The sequence below is a fragment of the Lissotriton vulgaris genome, chromosome 7 (assembly GCF_964263255.1).
Source record: "Lissotriton vulgaris chromosome 7, aLisVul1.2, whole genome shotgun sequence".
Classification (NCBI taxonomy): domain Eukaryota; kingdom Metazoa; phylum Chordata; class Amphibia; order Caudata; family Salamandridae; genus Lissotriton; species Lissotriton vulgaris.
Window position 1 is genome coordinate 1,264,999,782 of NC_141695.1, and position 26,033 is coordinate 1,265,025,814.

At 45.6% G+C, this 26,033-nt stretch overlaps 1 protein-coding gene across 1 annotated transcript in view; it reads right to left on the minus strand.

Moving 5' to 3' along the window:
• Window positions 1–24,986, minus strand: part of GFRA3 (GDNF family receptor alpha 3) — a 138,858-nt gene extending 113,872 nt beyond the window's left edge. The window contains exon 1 of the mRNA XM_086928915.1: window positions 24,282–24,986. Within this exon, the coding sequence (XP_086785041.1) occupies window positions 24,282–24,396 (115 nt within the window). The 5' untranslated portion in view covers window positions 24,397–24,986. The remainder of the gene's footprint in view (window positions 1–24,281) is intronic.
• Between the last annotated feature and the right edge of the window lie 1,047 nt (window positions 24,987–26,033).

The following is a 26,033-nucleotide window of genomic DNA, read 5'->3' on the forward strand; positions in this document are numbered from 1 at the left end:
GTATAGTGGGGCTGCCGGAAAGATGGGAAGGCAGGGAGCCCGAGACACACATGGAGGGGTGGCTTTGGGGCCTTCTCCCGGATGGCGCACTCTTGCAACATTTTGTGGTGGAACGGGCACACCGGGTGCCGACCCGGCCACTCCCGACAGTATCCAGCCCTAGACACATACTCGTTAGCATACTGAACTATCGCGATCACGATGCCATCCTATGAGAATCCAGGAAGCTGCAGGAGATACGGGTTGAAAATGCTAGGATCATGCTCTTCCCGGACTACACAATCCAAGTACAGCGCCAGAGGCATTCCTTTTTAGCGGTGAAACAACGGCTCTGTCAACTGGCCTCAAAATACTCCTTCCTCTTTCCGGCTCGCCTACGAGTGGTGGCCCAGGACAAAACTCACTTCTTTAACACCCCTGAGGCAGTTGAGGCCTAGTTGGAATCTGAAACTGGCGCGGATCCCCGCGCGGCGCTGTCGGTACCGCCCTTGCCACGCTCCCGGGGCCCCCGGCGCCCCCGGCGCCGGCGCAGGCTCTCGCCGGCTAGGCAGTCACGCATGGAGACGGAGGTCGGCCCCCCGGTTGATCTCGTTCACAATGAGCAACAGGAGGCCCTTCGGATGGTAGCGGAGATCAGCGGCTTCCTGGACACAGACACTGCCTTGGAAGCCAGCCCACACGAGCTGCCCAGCGATGATGAGGCCATTTATGGGCTGCCGGACTCACAAGTGTCGATGGAACTACCCGATGTCACCCCGCAAACTGCTGATTTGATCCACTAATGGCGTGACAGACTGTCCGGAGCGCTTTGCCTGTCTCTGAGAGCCCCTTACACCATGCTGGCCCAGATTCCCATGGGGCGTTTGCTGGGCACATGCAGCCGGACCTTGACCATAGACTGAACCTTGTCCTTCGCTCTGAATGATGCAGTGAGTACTGTTCTGGATGCTGCGGCACCGGGGAAAACCCTGGCTCGATTTGGTGGTCGGGGGCTTGGATGATGGAGATGGCACTGATTTTGGGAGCGAGGGGTGGGGCGCGGCCTGTCCTTGAGAGGTGTCTGACGGAGGGACACTGTGGCCGGAGGGTCTTGAGCCGGCTGTCCGGAAGCGAACCTGTCTCAACCAAGCCGACTGACACGAGACACCTGTGTAGGGGGAGGCACACTCTATCTGCCTGAAATACACCCCTGTAACGGACACGCTGAGTGGTCAGCGACCCCCCTGAACTTAAGACTTTATTCACTCACTAGAGAGTTTGGACGACAGCATGTTCTGCTGTCGACCTTTTGGCATTGATCTTATGTTTTCCTTGTTTCCAGTGCTGGTTGATTTGTTTTCCTTTTTTGTTCCTTGCATGTATACTCAGAACATACATGCTAGCTACCTGATGGCGCCTGTGGACGTGTGGCTTGACGGAACATTGAGTGGGCTGTTGGTGGGGGCGTTGGTTTGGGAAATGCTTGGATGTCTTACGTCGGCGGTTAAGATATGCACATGGAATGTGCGCGGCATGCACACGCCGTCACACCATTATCAAACTTACTCTCACCTCAAACGCCACCACATACATATAGCCCTCTTGCAGGAAACTCATTTAACTGGCCCGGAAACACAGAAACTACATCGTAGATGGCGAGGGCAGCTGTATGCCACTGGGTATTCCGCCTATGCCTGAGGGGCGTTATTCTGGATACGGCCCAGGACTCCATTTGCACTATCCCACTTCTGGGTAGATGCGGAGGGCTGGTATGTGGTCATACATGGTAGGCTAGACGGCCAACTGATCGTCCTGCAGCCCTTTATGCCCCTAACACTGAACAGGGAGACTTCTTTACACGGTTGTCGGTGGTGCTGGCGCCCCGGCATGGTGTTCCCTTGGTACTGGGAGGCGACTATAACTGTGTCTTAGACGTGGCCCTTGATCGCTCCTTCCCGCCCCTAGCCAGCGCACCGGTGACAGGGGCCATGAGGGCGCTCACGAATTGGGCGTCGCAGTGGGATTTGCATGATGCCTGGCGGAGTCGCAAACCGCAAACTAAGGTATACTCTTACTACTCAGGCGCGCACACATTACATGTTAGGCTTGACAGATACATGCTGATGAGCGACCTGCTCCCCCATGTCACTGACACCTATTACATGGGTCGCACTCACTCCGACCATAACCCTCACATTCTAGAACTGGCATGGGAGCGTCTGGCGATTGTATAGGGTGCAGAGTTTCGCCACAAATCGATGGCCCAATTCCGGATGTCCGGTGCTTGACCTTGAGAAGGCATTTGATTCAGTGGAATGGCCTTATCTAGTGTCGGTGTTGCAAAAATAAGGCCTAGGCGATGACTATATCCAAATGGTGGAGCTACTATACCAGCGGCCCACTGTGCGGGTCCGCACGGGTTGGCTATTATCAGACACCATCCGAGTACGCAGGGGCACCTGACAGGGATGCCCCCTATCCCCTTTAATCTTCTCACTGGTGATGGAGCCCCTGGCGGTGCAATTGCGAGCCTCCGGCGCGGAATGGGGTATCCCCCTCGCTGATGGCATACATGCAGTGTTGATGTACGCTGATGATTTATTGCTCTATGTCATGGATTTGACCTGCTTCCCACTAGCGCTTACAGCCGTCTTCCGCACCTTCGGGGTGATGTCAGGGCTTAGGGTTAACTGGGCTAAGTCTGGCGTGTATTCCTTTGATGCTGCCACACCGGAATGTGCAATTACCATCCAGAACGAAAGGCTTAACTGGTATCCAACCACATTCCGTTACCTTGGTATATATGTGTATAGAAACCTCACAGATGTGTTGAAGGGAAATCTGGTGCAGGCAATCTCCTCTCTGCAGGCACAGATGTCTTTTTGGAAGACTCTTCCCCTAAACGTGCCCAGCCGAGTCACTTTGACGAAAATGATAGCACTACCCAGATTACTGTATTTCTATGCTAACCTCCCGGTCTATGTCCCCACGTGCATATTTCGTGAACTGAAGACCTCAGTCCGGAGCCTGATCTGGAACGCGGGAGGGCCCAGAGTGGCTCTGAAGACGCTATATGACTCTGCGGAGGCTGAGGGCCTTGCGGTCCCCAATCAAGAGCTTTACTACCTAGCAGCGCAGCTACAGTGGGCAACCAGTTGGTTGAGCGGGAAAAACCTGGGAGATACAGCCACAGACACCACTATCATGACGCCTCCACAAATACACGCACTGTTCCACCCCCTGGCGAAAACCCGCTGCCCAACACAGCTGCACTTAGCAGTAGCGCGTAAATGCTATACGAGAAGCTTAAAGCTTACTGGCTCTACCAGGCCATATGCTCCAAACCTACCACTGCTGGGGACACCTAGGGACAATGGTGTGCTCACAGAGGCGGCACTGGGTAGCTGGGTGCAGGCTGACGTGGATACCGTGGGAGATTTATATGCAGAGGGGGTACTGGTATCCTTTGAAACGTTGGCCGCAGACACGGGCCTCCCGGCGGGACAAATTCTACTACATGCAACGCTCATACGCACACTAACACAGGCCTGGGGTGACCTCTCAGAAGAGCCGCCCACTCACTTGTTGATACAATACTTGCATGTTATGGGGAATGGGTTACAAGTGGTGCATTGGCTAGCACAGGCCCTCCACATCCACACACAATTTTCCTCCCAGCGCCTGCGTGGCAGGTGGGCGAGGGACAGGGAACAGGAATGGACTGATAAGGAATGGGTGGTGGTAATGGCTGGCGCAACACATATACCGCGCAACTCCCGCTTCAAAATTATTCAATTCTACATTATACACTGTGCGTACTTATATCCGGACAAGGTCAATCGCTACTTTGGACTCACCACGTCTGCATGTCCGAGATGCGGGCTAATCGACGCTGATTTTTTACACATGCTCTGGTCCTGCCCCTCACTTCGTGACTACTGAAGCGCGGTGTCTGCCTCTTTGGCTGCAGGGGTGGGTAGGGAATTGCAACACACGTGGTAAACATGCATACTAGGTCTCTACAAACGGACAAAACTAATTAAAGTTCCCACCAGATTCTGTGACTTTGGTTTGATAACGGCGAAAAGGCTAATTACTAAACGCTGGAAAAACAGCAAACCCCCACAAGTAGCACACTGGCGTAGCTCCTTTGACAACTGGGCAAGAGCAGAAAGCATTACCTTGCATAGGGAAGAAACGGCGGGGCTCCGTGCATATCCCATAGCACAGGCCTGGGACGACACCTTGGCCGCCTTTCATCAGGCATGCCTTCAAAGCGGAATCACTTAGGCGGACCCCCCCTCTGACACGCCCCCCCCTACTGCGGCGCTGGCATGGGACGTACTTTTTCACTACTATACGCCGTCTGAATCCCGACAGGGAGAAAGGCCTAGCCGGAGCACACTGGTCACACACATACATTGCAACCCGGTGGAACGGCTCCTAGCACACTGAGGCCCCGCTGTGGATGTGGAGGTTGCTGTCGTGCCCCCCACCTCCTCACCTGCCCTTCTCCCCCCCCCCTCGGACCATGTCACTTGCGTAGCCCCCCCCCATTTCCTGGAAAAGCCACACTGCGCATCAGACATTCTACGTTAGCGATAGCATTGCACCAGCACTCAGCCTCTCCTCTGTTTATTCTCTTTTGTTTTTTCACTTTTTATTTGATGTTATCATTGATCATGTTGTTGTTACAGTTTTGAAGCATGGTTATAATGTTTTGAATATCATATAACACGAACACTCCCTTGGGCTCGCCCTGATGATCACATGAGTGGATTCAATTGTATTGTTACCATAACTGGATGGAGACACATATCCCTAAAAAGCATAGGATTGTGTCCATGCCTTTGTACCGGAATTACCGGCTGCTGGCTCACATGACTAGATGACTCGCAATGTAATGTCTACATTGCTTTTTCTTGTTTTTATTATTATGTCCCATGTGTCCTCAGAGCCTCTCGGCACCTCAGTTAATGTATCATTGATTTATATTGGATGGTGTCTTCCTCCTCCTTGTTCTATGTACACCTGTCATTTCTTGGAAGACCGACTTATGGATATGGGGGCCCTAGGCCACACATTTTGTTTGTAAATGACGGTAGGCAAGCAAGGTCATTACAGCACACTGTTGTTGTTAAAGCACATGATTGTATGATAGTGGCTTGTTAAACTATGTCTACATTGAAAATGCTTTGATATGTTATGCAACTCCAATAAGAAACGCAATAAAAGATATTCAAACACAAACAAATAAAGAGACAGGAAGTGTAGGTTGGTGGAAGAAAGAATCATAGAGTGGAATCAAGACTGCACAGCCTTGGTATTCTGCAAGCCTGACATTCTGCAGCACTAGATACATGCTACCGAGGACAATTCTGGCCACCAGAACCAATCACTTTGCAAAATAAGTACTGCCTACAACATGTGCACCAGCCCATATGTGACAACCATCAATCCCTTTTCTGCAGTTTTTACATCCTCACCTTTCATGCTGTCTCCAAAAGTCTCCTCCCACTATATTCCAAATCCCTACATGAAAAATTGACACTAGCTTTAAGCTGTTGGTTCTTCCCTCTCCTCCATGCTACTGAATACCCCTCCCTTACACAGTCTCCTCTCTCCAAGTGTAGCCTTTTCTGCTGCTTGACGGACTGCCTTATTCTCTATTATCGCATTTCTAAACACTGCCCATATCTCATCCTATAGATCACGGCATCTCCTTCTCAAACACCGTATCCCTGAAATCTAACAATAACTAAACTCCTCTAGCCTATGTACTCATTCTTCCAATCATTTGCATGAATTCCCACTAATGATCACACCTAACTTTTATTAACTTAAACTACCACTAAGAAAATGGAGTAAGTGCATAGAATAGTTTTACTGAGAGCACAAGACTAATCCCAATTACTAACAATAGCGAGCAATACAGTGGCGTTACATAGGCCCCGCAGCCCCAACGGTGTGGTGGGGGCGAGCTTCAGGTGGTCCCTCCAAGAGAGTACTCTGGCTAGAGAGCTCTTGACTGAGTCCCGAGGGGGGCTCCTCCCTGTACTTTGCAGGGGGGCCCGTCAAGTTTTGTTACGCCATTGGAGCAATAATCAATAACCATAGGATTCACCACTAACCTTGGGTTTCCAGAATATCATGCATCAACCCATAAAGCGTTTCAATGCCTCATCAGGTGCAGGGCAGGACTGGCCGTAGCGGGCACCGGGCATTTTCCTGGTGAGCCGCCACGGTTGGGGGCCGATTTTGATACAGGAACGTTTTTGCAGCATAGCTGCAATATCGGCCGCTGTAACGGAATCGGCCGAAACCGGGCCGTTGTAAACAGCTCGGCCGCACCCCCAACCCCGGACGGGGAGGCCAAGCATTTTCCCAGGGCCAGTTTTGGTTCCCAGTCCGGCCCTGATCAGGAGTAATAAGCACTATATAGATGAAATTACAGTACAGTGCAATACGCAACTGTGACATAACACACATGCATCTGGCTAATATACACAAGAAGATCTTGACTGCATTTGTCCACCTGGGCAATCTGCTTGTCCACCATATTTCACAGCCCCCCACATGGCACTGAAAGTTACGAGTTCAAATCACCCTGAGTACCTCAGGGCCCACTTTTAAATAGATAAAATCATTCATATACTTCCCCAAAATGATCTTCGTAGCCGCATTCATAGTCAATCAGAGTTATCAAACACCCAGGCATCTGAGATCAACCATCTGCCATCCATCTAAGCAGATTTAAACTGTTTGAAGGTGGATCCCTCCATGTACCACCTTCCTGACTGGAATATCCCCTCACACATCCGACTCAAGGTGGAGAATTCCTTGAGATATGCAATGGTGTAAAGGCACTCTCTTCAGGTTCGCTTCTGACTGCTCAACATACCACATTCTCAGTTCGCGCCTGCTCATGTAAAATCTCTTCTATCATGCTGTTTACGCAATGTACTACAAACACACTTTGAAATCTCAACATCCCCTTATCTGAGTTTTCTTCCCAGTATTCTCAGTATAAGCAAAATACTTGCTCTCAATGCAACTGAGCAGCTTAACCGTGCCAGCACCTTTCCTTATATATTTATCGCGAAACCCTAGTTTTCTCAACTACAGCTAGAATTCTTTGAATTGAATCTACATTTTGGACTATATATATATATATATACATATATATACATATATATATATATATATATATATATATATATATATATATATATATATATATATATATATATATATATATATATATTGATCATTTAAGGATGTGCTCTTTTTTAAGCATGTCTTCTTTGACGTTATCTTTACTAGACCAACACTACAGAATTTATTTTACAATTTGTGCATGTAATGAAATATATATATTTGGATGTTTCAGCGCTTAATTTGTCAAAACATAAGTGCCAGGGCTAACACTTTTGCTCAGACTACAGTGACTGGCACTATCGAATGTTGGGGGTGGCAAATACCAAGGCTACATAGTTTCCATCTCATGCCTCTTTCATCCACCACCAGATACTTCCGGTCTCATTATTTCACTTTTAAAGGCAGGGACAGCTTAAGAATTTTGGGGGCCCGGGGCCAAACCTCTTTTGGGGCCCCTGTTATGAACAGGTTTGAATTTATGATCTAATTTCAGCTCGTTCACACCCTCTTTGGCCAGGTCACTGACAGTGCACAGACTCACTCATCCAAATTCTAAATATGTTGACATCTATTATTCATGGATAGTGACTGTGTGTTTTCAATATTGTAACACAGCAGTGTCTCACTAAATAAGTACTAGTCGGACCCACCTGCAACCACCGGCTCAAATGAAGCACCGTATGTTTCATAATCTCATGTGACAATGCCCATGCTACAGAAAACCTCAAATAAATAATGAAATAAAGAATCCTTCTGGTACACAGTTACAGCTTGAATTTTGTCAGCACTGCTCATTGCTCCCTGGTCAGATGCCCAAGACCAGCCAAACATCACTGACACTCACAGCCCTCTTCAAGGAGGTTTTACCATCTTACCGCCTTCTCTCATGCGGTTTCACAGATCGTCTGATTCTACCTGAATCTACCCAGCCATCTGTTCAGGTGCAGCTCCTGGCGGCTGATACCAATTGCAACAGCTGTCCTCCAATGGTAGGCCTGAAATCACACCACCTTTCGACTTTACTATGCCATCTGTACACCAGTGCAACTGCCAACGCATCTGCTGAGCGTTCTGAGATCTCTACCAACTGAGTAATTATATAAAATCATGAGTGTCCCAAGGGCAAGAAGTCAAATTTGACCCCACATTGTTCTGTCAAGTCCAACATCATTATGCACCCCTACTGTGCCTTCTTGTAAAGTTCAGGTTCCCCTTCTACTCCAACATTTAGGTCCATCCCAATTTCTGTGGCCCCAGGATCAGTCCACGGCAGAATCCAAAACACCCTGTTGGAAGGGATGGGAAGGAGCAACATCAAATAGAGGGGCATATTTACAAGGAAATGTCAGAGCGCGCAGCTGCGCCAAATATGGAAGCGCCGAGCTCCGACATTTCAAAAATGTGCCGTATTTACAACAATACTGCACACCCCTGTGTTTTCCTTAGCACTGGCACTATGATTAGTTGCCTAGCGCCAATGCATGCACCCGTGGACCAATGTAGGCACCCTTGCACCTTAGTGCAAGGGTGCCTGTGTTGCAGGGAATGATTGTTTATGTCCCTTCCTGCACATAAAAATCCCTAATGGCCATTTGTAACTCCTATGTGAGCTGCATTCTGCAGCACACATAGAAGTCGCAAATCAACATTGTTTCATGATTATGTACAGGGAGGGATACCTTCCTGCACATAAACAATCATTAATGGTGTTTTACTATTTCCATGTGTGATGCAAAATGCAGCACAAAATGAGGAGAACTAATAGTATTTCTCCTTGTTGCGCCATTCAAACGCCTGCTATTGCATTAGAGTTCGTTTTTGGAGCTGCCTCATATTTACACATCCTTGTAAATCTGGGGCAAGGCCAAAATGCAATGGGCATTGCTGTAGAACACCCATGGCAACACCCATTCCATGCTCCTTTCACGTACACTGGTGCGTGTAAAGGGGCCGTATTTACAAGGCAGCGTGAAGCCACTCAAAATAGCTTAGTGCCACTTTGTAAATATAGAGAAGGGCATAGTGCCACCGGAATGATGCTAAAAGTGATGGTCTGGTGGGACTATCCCCTTGTAAATATACCCCAAAATGTCTTTAGGACCAAAAAAGTCCCCCTAGGCAAACAATACGCACCTTACTATTGACCGACCACATCCATCTGGTTCAACCACCCAGTCACCTTCAGTACTTCACAAGGAATCCAGGTTGGTTAAAACCCATCAGCATCACCCTCGCCTGCCTCAACTTCAGAAACTGATGACCATCCCTACAAGACAATCCAGTCTGCAGTGGAAGCTATGCATGTGCCTCCTCTCACACACCCTGCACACAGGTGAACACACACCTGGCGAGACACGAGTACCTGGGCTCTAGCTGAACAGCTATCTGCACCTCCTGCTTCAATCCAGGGGTCAGGGCTCTTGTTCAATTGACATTAGAATAAACCATGTATTATTTCAGCACGCCTTTGGTGGAGATCCACCGAAGAGGGATCTCCTATAAAATGTCAGCACCCTATCTTTAGGAGTGGCCCATGGGATGGGAAAACATAGAAGACTCCTTGTTTAGAGGCTCTCTGAGGGATTGCTCTGTTATGTTATGTTATGTTACTTTGGTTTGTATAGCGCCAGCTCACCTACAGGTCTCAAGGCGCTTTAGACCAAAGGAACTACATCATATTCTTACCAGCAGGGGTGAAGTAGTGTATATACTATCATATAGATCCAAAGGCCTCCCTAAACAGAATAGTTTTCAGCTGCTTTCTAAAGCGAAGAAGATTAGCCTCTTTACGCAGGGAAACTGGCAACTTATTCCACAGCAGTGGGGTAAGTATAGAAAAGGATCTTCCGCCCTTTGTCGCCATTTTAAAACGAGGGCAGGTCAACAACTGAGCATCAGACGAACTTAAAGATCGTTTCGGAATGTAAGGCGTCAAACGATCCTTTATATAGACAGGTGCCCGCCCATATATTGCCTTTTGTGCTATGCACAAGCTTTTAAACTCCACCCTCTGTTTCACGGGGAGCCAGTGAAGCTTGAGCAATAGAGGGGACGCATGAGATCTTCTAGGAAGCTTGAAGATTAAGCGTGCAGGCTCGTTAAAAACAATCTGCAATCTGTTAATTAGGTTCTTAGGCAAGCCTAAATAAAGGACATTGCCATAGTCCAATCTTGATATTATTGTGGCCGAAACCACAGTTCGAAGCATAGATTCGGACAGGAGAGGGACTAGTCTGCGCAGTTGCCTAATTAAGCCGATGTAGGTTCCCACGACGGTAGAAATCTGGGCAGTCATTGACAATTCTTTGTCAATTTTTATACCCAGACTTTTTACATTTGACGCTGGTATTGGAGTGGGCCCAAGTTCTTTTGGCCAAAACAGGTCGCCCCAAGGTGATATGCCAGTTGACACCACCAGAACCTCCGTCTTCTCAGGGTTGATTTTCAACAAGTTGTTAGTCATCCAACTGACTGTGTATCTAAGGACGCTCTGCACCTATTCCAGCACACCTTCTTCAAAAGGACTCCTGTAGCATAAAACCGAGGTCTCAGAACCCCTTCTTCAGATGGACAGCAGACATAAACAAGCCACATGTAACAGCGCAATCAGCCACAAGCATGTATCTGTGGCAAAACACTGAATATAAGGTCCCTCACTCAAAGCAAGTCTCTCCTCCAAAAGAGCGCCATCTTAAGAATCCTCACCACTTTTTCTAGGATGCTCAAGATCATAAGTGCTCCATTGGTCTGGTTGGCCTCTGGGCTTATCTATGTGGACAACTTCTGCAAGCCAGGAGCGTGCACAGAAGTTTGGACTAGCACCATGCCTCCTCCCACCCCCTAAGGTTGACACCCATGGTGGTGTTCCGTTAGCAGCTACACTGCCAGCTTCCCTCCAGGTGGACGAGCACCTGTGAGCTGCTGTTTACTCTGCACCACTCAATGCACAGAAGAATGGAGTTAATGTCTACCCTGCCCATGTCTGTCACTGGACCAGGACACGTCCCCTATTCAGGACACACATGATGAATAAAGGGCTCTTGGTACTCTGGTACAAGTTTTCAGATTTGGAACATCAGTGAGGCTGATAAATTCTAAGGGTTCTGGCCTAGAGTAATTCACCACATGAGCTTCCCTTAGGTCATGAAACCCTAATGTAGAGTGGGGCACAAGGAAAGCAGTCTACACAGAGCTCAGTGTCTGTATCCACACCAAAAGAACCCTCCAGAGGCCAAAACAGGCAGATAGCATTATTTGAGAGCCCAACAACACAAGACAGCCAACCCCAAAACTTAACACAAACTACTACAACTAATTGTAATGTAAACTACCACTATACAGCCCAACACATCTCACCCTAAGCAGCATTGCTTGCAACACCCACTCTACCACACTACAATCACAACAAAGCCTATCGGAACAAAATACAGTCCAGAAGTACTTATCTGAAACCAACCAACCCTACCCTGCTACTATCCAATCTTACACGATTCAGCACAATCTCAGATAACAATACAGAACACAACATCACCCCCCCCAAAACAAATCAACATAGCCCAACATACCTCAACACAAACTGCTATGAATCACTATAACCCAATATAGCCCAAACGCACTCAAATCAATGCAAGATATCACAGCCAAACCAACTCAATGCAACATAACACAATACAGCCCAGAACATCCCAAATCCTTCACCACTCAACACAGCCCCAAACAAATCAATAAATACAATTACAATTCAGAGCAACACTACATTCCACAATTAAAAACAATCAGAAAATGTGAGTGCAAAGCGAAGACAAGAGTTTTAGATTGGGTCACTGATAGGACGTGGCAGATAGACGTGTGAGAATTATAACCTTGCTATGCCAACAGACTTTTTTATTTCTTTTTATTAAAACAAAGTCAACAAAGAAAACATCAGGTGACATATTACAGAATAGTATCGGACAGTAAAAGACATTCCATACCTTCAAAATATTGTGCGGATATTACAGTTAGTGGATCAAGGGGACGTGTGTTCTTCAGTCTCTTCGGGACCTGTCGGGGGTACAGATACCCCCTTTATAGTGATTCCATACCTCCCAGATCTTACCCCACTTTCCCGAACAACCCCTGGTAGAGTAAACTGCTCTGTCCCTGAACATGCACCAGTCTAAATCCTCCCTCCACTTTTCCACACCAGGCGGCTGGCGAGCTTATGGCAACAGACTTTCCCCTTTCCTCTTGATGTTTTCCTCTTAGCTGGTGGGTGGGGGTCTCAGGGTAGCAGCGCCGGGACACTTTGAGTAGCTGTGCGCTTTAGAAATCCAGTATAACATAACATAACATAACATAACTTAATAATAAATATAAGGCAAAAGCTATGCTGGCTTCGTTCAAAGTGCTTCAGGCAAATGTATATATTTTTTCAATAGAAACATTTAAAAAACCAAGCTGTTTTATCTAATAACTCAGGGTTAATTCAACATGCGGTCTATGCATCGACAAATACTGCTATTAAGAGGGTTGCCATTTTTATTGCCAGAGATCTGCCATGGGAAATAGTTACGGTTTACAGAGATCCAGGTGTGCGTTTGGTATGGATTCAGATTAAGATGTCAAATCAACTGATTAATCTGGTGTGCTATAATGGTCCAATGGAAGATTCACCAGGTGCTTTGGATTCCCCATACGATATGGCAAAAGGAGAACCGTGTATCCTTATAACAGGGGGCGATTTTAACATTGTTCCTGATATCACGTTGGACTCATCTTGCCTCAATAGAGCACAGAATAAACAAACATCAGTTAAGTCTTTATGCCACCTGATTAATGACTTCCCCTTGATAGGTCCATGGCGTAGCATACACCCTAAAGAGAGGCTTTATACATGTCATTCAAAAAGGTTTAATTCTGCATCTCGTATATTTTTTTTAACTCGCATACGCTTTGCAGAACTAAATCAGACATAATATCTAAACCTTTTTTTCAGATCATTCGGTACTAACTGAACTTCATAATGCCGGATCAGGGACAAGAAAACCAAAGATGAATTTTTGATAAATCCCTTTTAGCCAATGAGTAGTGGGTTAATGAAATGTGACAAGCATTTACACTGTTCTTAGAGCAGAATGTGGATACAGACATGGAATTCTCTGTTTGGGAGGCTTTAAAAGCATTCTTTAGGGGTGAAGTAAGTACTTTTTTGATAGGGCAAAAACAGGTTGAGAAGGGTAGGCTTTCAACAACTACAAACAAACTTTAATTAGGTAACAAAAGATTTTGTAGCTGCCCCTTCAAATCAAGCTAAGTAAGCTGTTGCTCAGGCTGGAAATAAGCTAAAGGATAATTTCCTGTCAAAGGAGTTTCTAAATCAGAACACAATTTTACAACTAAGGTACAAAGAAAATTAACATATTGGGAGATATTTAGCATGATCAGTTAAGCGCAGGTCAAATGCTAATTGCATAGAAAAGATTCAAGGGCCCAATTCAAGACAGGATTATAACCCAGTCACAAAGGATAGCAGAGGGGTTTCTGTGTCACCATAAAAATATTTACTCAGACTCATATAGTAACCTGTCCCAAGCAGTAAGGAACTGGTTAGAAAAGTTCAACAAACTGACTTTGGTACAGGAGCAGGGGGAAGCATTGCTTAATCCCATCACTCTAGAAGAGGTAACGCAGGCAGTCAATCTAGCTGAGAATGCGAAAGCCTGTGGTAATGATGGGATCCCTGTTGAAATATATAAAGTACTAGCTCCCCAGCGTAATCAATTTTTTGTTAGATCATTTAATAACATTTTATCAAATGAAGCTATTTCAATTTCGGCCACAAAGCAGTTATTGTTGGCTTCTCAAAGAAGGGTAAGCCTGAGCTAAATGTGAATTCTTATCGACCAATCAGTCTCTTAAACCATGATTATTAACTTTTTACAAAGATTTTAGTGAATCGTATAGCCCTGGTAGTACCCACAATCATTGATAGGGATCAAAATGGCTTTATTTTGGGGACACAGATGGCAGACAATACACACTATCTAATTCAGGAAATAGATTACTTTTCAGTTCAGAACATCAAGGCAGCTATTATAATGCTGGACGCAGGAAAAGCATTCAATCACGTCCAGAGGAATGTTTTGTTTACAGTTTTAGATAGATTTGCTTTTTCTAGCTGTGTTCATTTCAGTGGTAAAAACTTTTATGATGGAGCAACAGCAAGTATAATTATAAATGGCAAAACAGCAGGAAATATCACTATAAGCTGTGAGGCTCGTCAGTTTTGTGCCCTTTCGCCAATTTTGTTTTCACTGTTTATTGAACCACCAGCCTGCGCCATCAGTCAGGACCCCAATATTAATGCTCCGATTCCTCCGGCATCGAAATTAAAGCTGTTCACAGAAGATATGGGGCTAGATGTAGGAGCCCTAATACCGGTCGGTAACGGCCAAATTCGTCCGTTACCGACCGGTATTAGGGTTTTCTAATGTAGGGGGCCTAATTTTTACCAATTCGGTAAATTTACAGAATCGGTAAATTTAACGATTCGATAAAATACCGAATCGATATATTTACCGATTCTGTAAATCCAGATGTAGCTGGCACTTCAAAGAGTGCCACAGGCCCTTTAGGAGTCGGTATAGGAGTGGGTGGTAAAATACCGAATTCCAGTGTACATGCACATCTGTGCATGTACACCTATGTACATGTGACACACAGACATGCCCTTAGGGCATGTATGTGTGCCACATGGCACACAAGCCTGCATTTGAGGTGCTACAGGGTGTCAAAGTGACACCCCGTTCCCCCTGCCAGGATTCGGTATTTACCAATTCGGTAAATACCGATTCGGTATTTCCCATTGATTCCTATGGACTTCAAGGCCTATAGGAATCAATGGGAAATACCGATTCGGTATTTACCGAACCGGTAAATACCGAATCTTACAGAATCGGTAATTGTAAAAGAATAATTACCTACATCTGCCTACTTCCAATTTACCTACTCTTAAATACCGAATCAGTATGATTCGGTATTTAAGAGTAGGTAAATCGGAATTACCTACATCGGGCCCATGGTGTTTTATCTAGTTGCGGAAAAAACTAATGGAGTAAATGCAGTCGAAAAAATAGGAGAGTTTTCTAAATGTGGAGGGTACAAGGTAAATCATTCTAAATCAGAATCTCTTCTTTTAACTGCACTGTGGATATACTACCTCCCACTATGTACTCCTCTGGTACGCCTGTAAGATACCTAAGGATATTTGTAACCACTAATATAGAGGATTTATTTAAGCTAAATTTTAAATCCACCTTAGATAAGATTCATAAGAAGTCAAGATATAAGACACGATGTGTTATTGTAGAATGGTTCATTTGGAGATAGAAAAAAATGGAAATTCCTAGGTTTTAACCCCAAATGAAAAAGGCAGATTGTAGACTTTTGGGTCAGTGCTTATCTACTCATATGTGCAATAGGAGGAGTGGGCCGGGGTTTCAGAAGACTCAAGATTGTTTTCATAATAATGAATTCTCGCAATGGCAGCGACTGGTTAACTTGAATCCTGCTCTAGGTGCCTCATTATTATTTTTTTCCTTCGAATCAAGACATTTTGTGAGGACTTTATGATACGGGTGGGAACTTTTACTGAACCCCTCAGTACACCCTAATTTGTGTCTAAATTAATGGGCACAGGAAACTGGTACAGATTGCTGCATTCTAAAGGCAACGAGATGTTGATATCAGAGATTTTACAGCGAATTACATTTTCAACAGGGTGTAAGCTGGATTTTTGGCAGATGAAATGTTTTAAACGTATCTGTGCTAAGGCAGTGTGAGCTACAAATGTAAGAATTTATTTTTTTATTAAATGGATATTGTATCACAATCCAGCTAAAATGCATACATTTTACCCTGGGGTTCAGCCTAAATGTTTTAGATGTAACAATAGGAATGGGGACTATCTCCATTTTATATTCACCTGCAGTCAAATCAAGTCATGTCAAGTCAAGAATAACTTTATTTCGGTTCAAAGAACCATAAAAGTTTCACAGTATAAAATTATTTTATAATTCATAAAACTTCAGCACAGAAAAATTTTAAACAACATAATTCCCTCTTATAAAAGACAGCAAAATTAAAAATATCATTCCCTAGCGATCTTATGCAAATTTGACTCATCACTTTCAGATCACAATAGAGCCCCTTATAAAGTGTGCTACCGCTATACAGTTGTCAGTAGAGGCCAATGAGTACAAATAATTAAAACCATTGGTACATGAACATGGCCGAACATTCCTCAATAATGGAAGCAGAAATCTAGTTCTCACTGACTTATATAAAGTGAAAAATAAAAGAAAGTGTATCGTACTTAACCTAGAAGAAATATCACACGGCAAGGTGTAAGCTTGTCCGTCCATTCTCCTTGACAAGTGAACGCTAACAAAAAGTGAACAGTGCATAGCCAAAACCTGGTGAGGTAAAATCTGATCTGGAAATTTGTGGAAAAAGTTAGATTAAATTGTGTAGGGGCGGAAAGCAAGTGAGAAACTCCTGAGTAACCTCGGTGATGGCAATTGCGCATGTTGCCCCAATTAAGGAATGCCTGTTTGATAATGGCCTTAGCATTTGGAGGAATTCCTTCAGGGTATTAAAAAAAGTATCCTACACCTATCTCTAGTAACTTGTCCCTCAAGAAATGGAGCCAGCGTATCTTTACAGCATTATGCGTATTGAGGCAATCCTTAATAACATCTCTTCAGAACTCTGAGTCCTCCGAGAGCCAGATCTTAGCCCATAAATACAATGGGGCACAGCCAATACGATCCTCTATAAACTCTTATCCCAGTTCAACATGACAGAGTGATGTAGGGGCCCTTTTTGGTATCATCAGTAATCTTTTGATACATTTATTATCTACTAGTTGGAGCTGTTGGCTTCTATTATATCCCCAAACCCCAGCCCCATATGTAGCGATAGGAAGGCATTTAGCTCTATAAAGAGTTAATCATTCTTTTACTGATTTTTGCCCCAGCTTACAAGTGAACCAAAATAACCCACAGACCTTCCTATCAGCTATGCTCTAATTGTCAAGAGGGGTTCCCATTTCATTTGATTATTAAATAAGTTGCCCAGGTATGAAAAATTACTAAATGTTTCTATTTCCTATCCCTGAACAATGAAAGTTTTCGTTCTTCTGGTCTTTGGGCCACATACCATAATATAAGATTTAGTAAAATTAACTTTTAATTCAAAAGATGTCATAAAAACATTTTAAAGAATCAAAAGATTTCTGCAAACTCATAGGTGTCTTAGCCAATAAAACTGTATCATCTGCGTATGAAATCAGGGGGACAAATGTATTACCAATGCTGGGGAAATCAAGCTTCCTTTTAAATAAAAAGGGCTCCAGCCCATTTGCATAAATTAAAAATAAAAACTGGGCTAAAACTAGGCGAACCCCCTCCGTGGAGATTATTGGGTGTGTTTTTTCCCTTTACTACAGTACCTTATGGTAACTGAAGTATTCGTATGGAGCCTACGAAGATGGGTTACTAGTGCTTTTTCGACGCCCATGTCTTCCATCATGACCCATAATTTGTCCCAACTGACAGTATCAAAAGCACTAGTTAAGTCCCTGAAGGCCAAATGCATAGAGCTCTTTATGGACCTCACATGCTAACTGACAATTAGGGACAAATTGAGACATTGTTCAGTCGTGCCCAGACCCCTTCTAAAACCATATTGTGTGTTCGACAATACCAATTTAATAGGTGCCCACTCTTCTAAACATGCAAGATGGACCCTGCCCAATACCTTTGCTGTTGCATCAATCAATCATATGGTTCTGTAACACATGGGATCACTTCTATCACCATTTTTAAAAACAGGAACTACAATCGCCTCTTTCAATGACCCAGGCAGTGGACCAATAATGGCTGCTTTAAAAATATTCATTAGTAGTGGTGCCCACAAGTTAGGGTTTCACTTAAAAAGATCAAGGGGCACCCCATCTGGGCATGCAGTCATGTTATGGGGTTCTGGCGAGTTAAATTCGCAGAAATTAGTGCAAACCTTAAGCTTAATATTTCTTCAGACGCATATGAAGCATTGTTTGGGATACTGGATCCCTCATTAGATACATCCATTAGTCAGCGTCAGCTAATATTTCTCTCCATGTTGGTGGCCAGATCATTAATATTAGAAAACTGGAAATCTGATACAGTCCCTCTATATTCCAGGGGATTAATAAGATTAATAGATTGCATATATATGAAATACTATATGGAAGACGTACAGGGTCTATACAAAAAATAGCTAAAGTCTGGAAAAAGTGAGAGGAGTAGACATGAATTTTGCATTGATTTTAATACTTTGTGGAACTTTGGGAGGGGTTATTGGAAGGACTGGATGGTTTTGTATTATTTGTACATTTGATTTGCTTTGCGTTCATGTAAAGGGCTATTTTTTGTATCTAAGGGTCATGCTGCATCTGTATAAATAACAATTAAAAACAATCAAACACCACCCAAATGCAATCAGCATGATATATTTGATCGAAACTCAACAAAGTCTGAGGAAAAAAACAGCGCAGAACAGCATGTTTCATCACAATTTAGATCAACAAAGCAAGGTGTAACAAGACCTATGCACACAGATCCTAATACAACACAACCAACATAATGCAACTAAGCACAACAAACCAACCCACTCCTAAACAGCACATAACAACTTAAACTATCACAGCTCAACAAAAACATGTCAGGACACCTCAATCTGGCTCAATATATCTTAAACCAAGCACAACCTACTGTAATTGAACCCATGGATGTTCATAAGGACACTTACAACAACCCAACACAATACCACCTACCTTAATACAACACAGCACAAACAAACCCACTGCAACTCAACACATTTAAGCAACCCACAACACAGTTCAATATAATTTAACACTGCAAGATACAACTAAACAGAATGCATCCTGACATAACACAGTTTGCTAAAATTAAAACAACCACGGGCAGCCAACATAACACAAAAACCATTGTCAAAACCAGCACACCACTCTAACCCTAATACATCCGTTATATGAGACTTCAACCTTAACTCAAAACAACTCAGCAAAGCCACAGATCAAACTAACTCACTAACATGCACAGCGCACCATGCCCCACATTTTCTAAAGATTTGCACGAGTGCTTGCATAATGCAATTCGAAAGGTAGCGTCAATTTACTTACCATCTTAAAAACTTGCATGTGCAGCACTATGTTGCATTGTGTCTCACAAGTGCCCAACTTTTGAAAATGTGGATCTATGACTCAACTCAGCAAAGTAAAGCATAAAAAACAAACACAGCTAAACGCAAACCACACCGCTCCCGAGGACAATATATAGCCACTGGGCACAGCAAGGCCCCAAACCATGCGACTAATCAGAACAACATAACAAAACCCAATACAGCATACATTTAAAAAAAACACAGCGCAATGTACATACGACAACAAATATCTCTAACCCCTTAAGTCCAACTGCAGCCTAAGCTTGTCCCAGAATTTTACATTTTCTTTCCATACGCCAATCTTCACTGGGTCAGCCCCATATGTCATCCCACTGACCCTTAGCCCTCAAATCGTAATCTAATTGCTCTCCTTAGTCGCACTTCCACATGTCACCTGTTCAGTGTGTCTCTACTTTCTGACTTATAGGGTCTAGGCATCAAAACTGCTGTATATGCATCAAAACCGCTGCTTACTCCATTCTGAAAATTAAAATCTGCTTCCCCTTCCAACCCTTGAAGTTACCACCCAGACACCTTCTTCTCAACAGCCTTTGGAAGTATCATCGTTTCTTATGTATCTCAAGCAAATAAAGCAAGCAAGACCAATCCACCTTAGAAGACTTCCTTTCACCATTTCACCCTTCCTTCATTCATCCATCAATTCACCCTACTATCTATTCTTTCAATCATCTGTCCATGCTCCCTTCTTTCCATTCTCCCACCAATCCCCATCCAACCATACCTTTCCCCATACACCCATCATCCATCGGTTTCTACTTCCGTCCTTCCAATCATTCACCCTTTCACCTGTTGTACCTTTCACGCTACCATCATTCACCCTTCCACCTACTATTCATTCTATCATCTTTATATCCGAGATTTCACCTTTTCTGTTCTTTCCTTACATGTTTCCATCTTTCCTGTCTCCTTTCCCTCCTTCCTCTATTCTTTCACCCCCTATCTCCCTATTTCTTTCGGACGAAAAGCGGTGATAATTTTATCCCACTATCAGCATAGACACGCTAAAGCGTGTTTCCATGCCTCAACACCATTTACTTTAACGCCCAGCTTTGCATCTCTAATGAGATGCAAAGTAGGCGTTCCTTCCCAAAATAACTGGAGAAATGTCGATAACCGACATTTCTCCAATTATCAAGCTGCACGCTAACATGCACAGTTATAAGAAAAGTAGCGCTAACCCGGTTATCGCTACTTTCCTTACGCCTGCTTTCAGTCTGACTTAGCCATGATATCCAATGGAAGGTGGATATCATGGCGGAGTCTGCTCTGCCCTATCATCAAGCTATCGCCAAACGTTGTGCGATCATCCCTGGATTTCCAGCGATAATCGCACATTTGGCAGCTTGCGCCTGGAATTTTATCGTTGTTGAGATAAGCGTTGCTGATAGCACGCTATCTCAGTGATAAAATTCAGCATTAGCTGGCGATAATTATCCTTGCGCTGAGCGATAATTATCGCCGGCCCTTGCTGATATGCCCCTTAATGTGCTCTCTCTCTCTGTATCCTTCACTGCACGTGCCACCCTTTGGCCCATGGCCCTCTTTCATGGTATTCCTTAACCTTGTTATTTATGAGCGTTGTTTCTGCACAGCTGCAGATGGAAAGGCTCATAACCAACTATGTATTGCTTAAGTATGAACTAGAGTTCGCCAGCCCATGAAGCTCGGTGGCGGGTCCTGCATAAGATGCCAGAGTCCTTAGGTAAGGAGCACTCCACTGAAACGGACCCCCCCCCCCCCCACCCCCACACCCTGCTCGCACTTCTCTTCCAGCAACCACTATCACCATTCACTGGCGTAATGTTCTTGATCCCCCTCACCCCCAAGGTATGTGGAGGGACTCCTTCCAGAATCAATTGGGAGCTCCCTGGCCAGAGTACTGTGCTGAGGGGGGCCCTGGAGCTTGTGCCCCCCCCCCCCTCACGCTCCACAGGGGCCTGTTACACAAGTGTCCCCATCTGCCCTCCATTCTCACCCTCCACTTCCTCTCAGCTGCCCACACCCAGTCAGTGCGCACGTGCCTTCCACGCCTAGCTTGGTTGGGGCTTACGGGCGTTTTGTATTTATTTTGAAGGTTTTATATAGCGCGAACAAGACTCTTGCTAGTTTCAGAGCGCTTTACAAGTCATAAGTAGAAGGCAAGATATAGTATACAAAGAACTATGTGAATAAGTTATACATAGTTCTTAATTGAAAGAAAACAGTACTAAGCTAGCGCAAAAAAATAAATAAAAGTGTGAACTGAGACTGAGAACCGCACAGAGATATATATCCCAGGGCTCTCTCCGTGGCCCTCTACCCTCCTCCCCTCACGGCGCCTCTCGGCAGAGGGCGCGCGGCCCGCGCTCTAGACCCTTCGAGAACCCCCTGCGCGCGCGACGCCCACCTCTGAAGGGCCACGCGCTGCCTCGCGCACACCTGCGCCGGCCGCCCTCCTCCGCTCCAAAGACCCTCCCGGTTCAATTCGCCCCTCCCTCTCCGTCTGCTCCCACCTTGGATAATGGGGGGGGGGGGGGGGTCGTTTCAAGCGTGAAATGAAGCGCTGCCATTCATCTCGGGAACCGAGGCACTGCCCCGTTATGAACAACTCAGCCTCTTCCAAACACCCCCTCCTATTTTTTTTCTTCAGTTTTCTATAGCGCCAACTGGACCTTCGGGTATTGCAGCGCTTTACATGAGGACAAGTTACATCACACAAGGTCGCATTTATTTTCTAGGCAAAGGGAGATTAAGTGATCTGCCCAAAATCACATGACATTGAGCCGACGCCGAGACAACCCTGGTCCATTCCCCTTTTCAATTCGGCCAAGACTCCGATTAACGTTCGAGTGCCCAGAAAACCAGAGCGCGTGAAATGTCCTCAGACTACCTCGCCATCACTCCCTATGCCCCCAAAAGAGTCCTAATTCCACACCTAGCTTCCGTTCAGCCACCATGGAGGACTCCTATTCCGACCTTGACGGACCCTCTCGTTGTAGGTCTCTGACCAGGCCCCCATACCGCAAGACCACCTCAGTAACACCACCTCCATTTACACCAACTAGCGATTTGCCTCATTTTACTGCTGGCGACCCAAAACTCGAACGCCCTTACTTAAGTGAGAGAAACGTCACTCCTATTGCACCTTTAAAGGGGCCCTACCACGCCACCATGAGAGCACTACTCCGTCCAATAAACAGAAAGACAACCAAAGCCCCCGATGACTGGACTCACTCTGATTAAGTGCATGTTGCTCACTGCTCGGCTGCTATGTGACTAATGCATCACCTCACTATGCGCCCCTCCCGCATCCTTTTATATTTCCAGACGCTCCATGTGTCCAGTGTACTTGTTCGAAATACTACCTCAGGCATTGAAAATTAAACATGTAGAATACAAATGCAATTCACACACCTCGCCACAAAAAGATAAGCATATTTAAACAAACCAATCTAACTTCACCGAACACAGCACGTCGAAACTCATCCACTGCCCCACCCAACATGACCCATGCCTGGCCGATACCCCAATCAAACCAATCTAAATTTAACACAACACATGCCAGTTTAACGGTCTCTAAAACCTGCCATCTCAACTTAATCCACATCGATCAAATAGGACACACTTCATTGAAATAGGATATACTCCACCACAATGCAACATTTGCTAACCTGGCATGCATGCCACAGCACAACTAAATACACCCTAACCCAAAATGCAGTCGATCCAAACCTCACAAATCCACTGCAGATAATACAGCCCAGCCCAACACAGTTTATGCTCAAACAGAGATTCCTCAATCCAATGAAGCACACTTCCCAATCTCAGTCAACACAACCACTCAATCTCAACACAACACAATCCAAACCACTGCATTCCAATTTAAGACAGACTACTGCAACTAACTACTACTAAACCCACAAGAGCACAACTAAATAAAAAACATTTGTAATTCCACAACACAAAGCAACCAAATTAAATCCAACCTACATCAGACCTTAATCCAGATACGCAAGTACAATTCTACACAAGGCAAGTTATCCTCAACCCAAGAGGGCTCTTTTCAGCTCAATACAGTTCGACAGTGCCCATTCTTACTCAACACAAGCAACAACACTTAACCTCAATCCAATATAACACGTAGCCTAACACAACACAGTCCAACCAGACCTAACACAAGACAAAAGTCTAACACAAAATGCACGTGCTACATCTCAGCCAAATTTAGGGCCCGATTTTTATGTTGGCCGAGAGGGAACTCTGTAGCAACGGAGTTCACTTCTCGCTAATATAATGATCCGCACTCCCAATTTAAATCTGGCGGTTCCTGTCAATGCTGGAAATATCCGCTGGGCCATTTCAAAATTGGCGGGCCGCAGTATCTGTCAGGGCGACGGAGTCATTTACTCTGTTGCCCTGGCGGAGGACAGGCCGGCCGCCAAATACTAAATCAGAGACTTAATTTGCAAAGAAAACGTTTTTTTCTTTGGAGCATGCTGCTAGCGCTGACAAATGCCAAGATTGCCCAATAATACGGCTGCTTCGTCTTGTATCCAACTATGCCTCTTTCTTCCACCACCCTACACTTCGGTATCATTGTCTCGCTCTTTAGGTTCTTTTTCATCCCTGCTTTCTCACTGTTATCGCATCTTTTGCTGCCTTTTCCCTCTCTCTTGCTCTGGGTCAAAGTCTGATCATGAAAAATAAGTCCTGGTGCCCAAAAGTGAATAACAGTACCTATCACCTGCTGCAACCACCGGCACAAATTAAGCACTGCCTCCAAACTCAATAATACACCCCAAAGGAGGGCATCACATAAGCAGCCCAGCGGAAGGCAATGAAATCTGGCCGCTGCCAGTGGAGAGAGATGCGCTTACCAGACAGTAAGACGCCCAGCAGTACAATCCATGCCGTCAGTGTGAATTGCACTCCGAGGGACCACGTCCACTGACCGCCGAGGGGGCACGGGATCTGAGCCCTGAAGAACCCCATTCTGTTGGTGCCAGGGTTGGTGGGCGCCCCCTCCTTCAGGACATTCTGGTGGCCATCTCTCTAAAGTCCGGCGTGAGCACTTTTGAAATCCGAGGTGGCCATAAACTCACTTCCTAGAGGTACAGGACGCAGTGAGTGGCGGTGTCAGGCTAGACTTGTGGCTTCTGAGCGCTACAAAAATGAGCTCCGGGCGTAAACACAGAACTTGAGGTTCTAGTACCTATGATTATCTAGTCCTCGCGGTAATAATGAGGAATCTGAGCGCTACAAAAATGTGTACCCGACGTAAATACAGACTAGAGGTTCTGGGACCTATGATTATCTGTCCCTTGCGGAAATGGAGAATGGAGGCTTCTGGGCGCTATCCTGGTGTTCTTCGCTCGGTGTTATTAAACGCTATGAAGATCTGTTCTGAACGCTGCGAAGATCTGCTTCGGGCGCTATACGAGAAGCATATACGGGCTCCACCTGTGGGACAACTCTTGACCCCTCTTCAGCTCTCGCTCCCTCTTCCGTCCCTTCTCTCTCCCTGTCGTCCGTCCGCGCTCCCCTCCAGTCCAGCTGCTGCCCCTCCTTGTGCCGCCCGCTGTATCCTCTTTGCCCTTCTTTGGTGGCTGCTCGGTGCAGACTGAGACGGGGCAAAGCGGCTCCCTCTAACCCCTCCCCCCAACCCCCGCCCTCCCTCCTCTCCATCCGCCCTCCCTCCTCTCCATCCACCCCCACCCCTCTCGTTTTCACAGAAAACCTTTCTGTCCTGGGTTGCTTTTCTGTAGCTGTCATCCATGCCTTTCCGAGTGACTGAGGTACACCGAGGGAGCTACCCTTGGCGGCTTTCGGTACTGGAATAAGAGGGGTGAAGCCGAGGAAGAGAGAGGTGCATCAGGAGAGGCGCAGGTGTGCATGTATTTCAAGGAGGTGAACGAGGTGGGGGCTTCCCCGCCAATGGAAGAACAGGGAGTGCAGCGCCGGGGAGGAGGTGCATTGGCAGAGCTGCCCCTGATTCTCTGCTCTGAACAGCAGAGGGCGCTCAAGGGCGGGGCTGGACCAGTCATGGACTCGAAAGGGCGCTCAGGGTCAGAACTGCGCCGCACCATCAACTTTCAGTGCTAAACATGCCCTGTGAGCAAGAGTTTCTTCTGCTCCATAGCGCCCAAACTAGCTCCTAAACTATGAAACGGGTCCCGCATAAAGATCCCTTAGCTTTCAGCTCTAAACATGCGCCTGTGAGAAAGATGTTCTTTTGCACCATAGCGCCTAAACTAGCTCCTAAACTATGGACCAGGTCCCGCATAAAGATCCCTTAGCTTTCAGCGCTAAACATGCGCCTGTGAGAAAGATGTTCTTTTGCACCATAGCGCCTAAACTAGCTCCTAAACTATGGACCAGGTCCCGCATAAAGATCCCTTAGCTTTCAGCGCTAAACATGCGCCTGTGAGAAAGATGTTCTTTTGCACCATAGCGCCTAAACTAGCTCCTAAACTATGGACCAGGTCCCGCATAAAGATCCCTTAGCTTTCAGCGCTAAACATGCGCCTGTGAGAAAGATGTTCTTTTGCACCATAGCGCCTAAACTAGCTCCTAAACTATGGACCAGGTCCCGCATAAAGATCCCTTAGCTTTCAGCGCTAAACATGCGC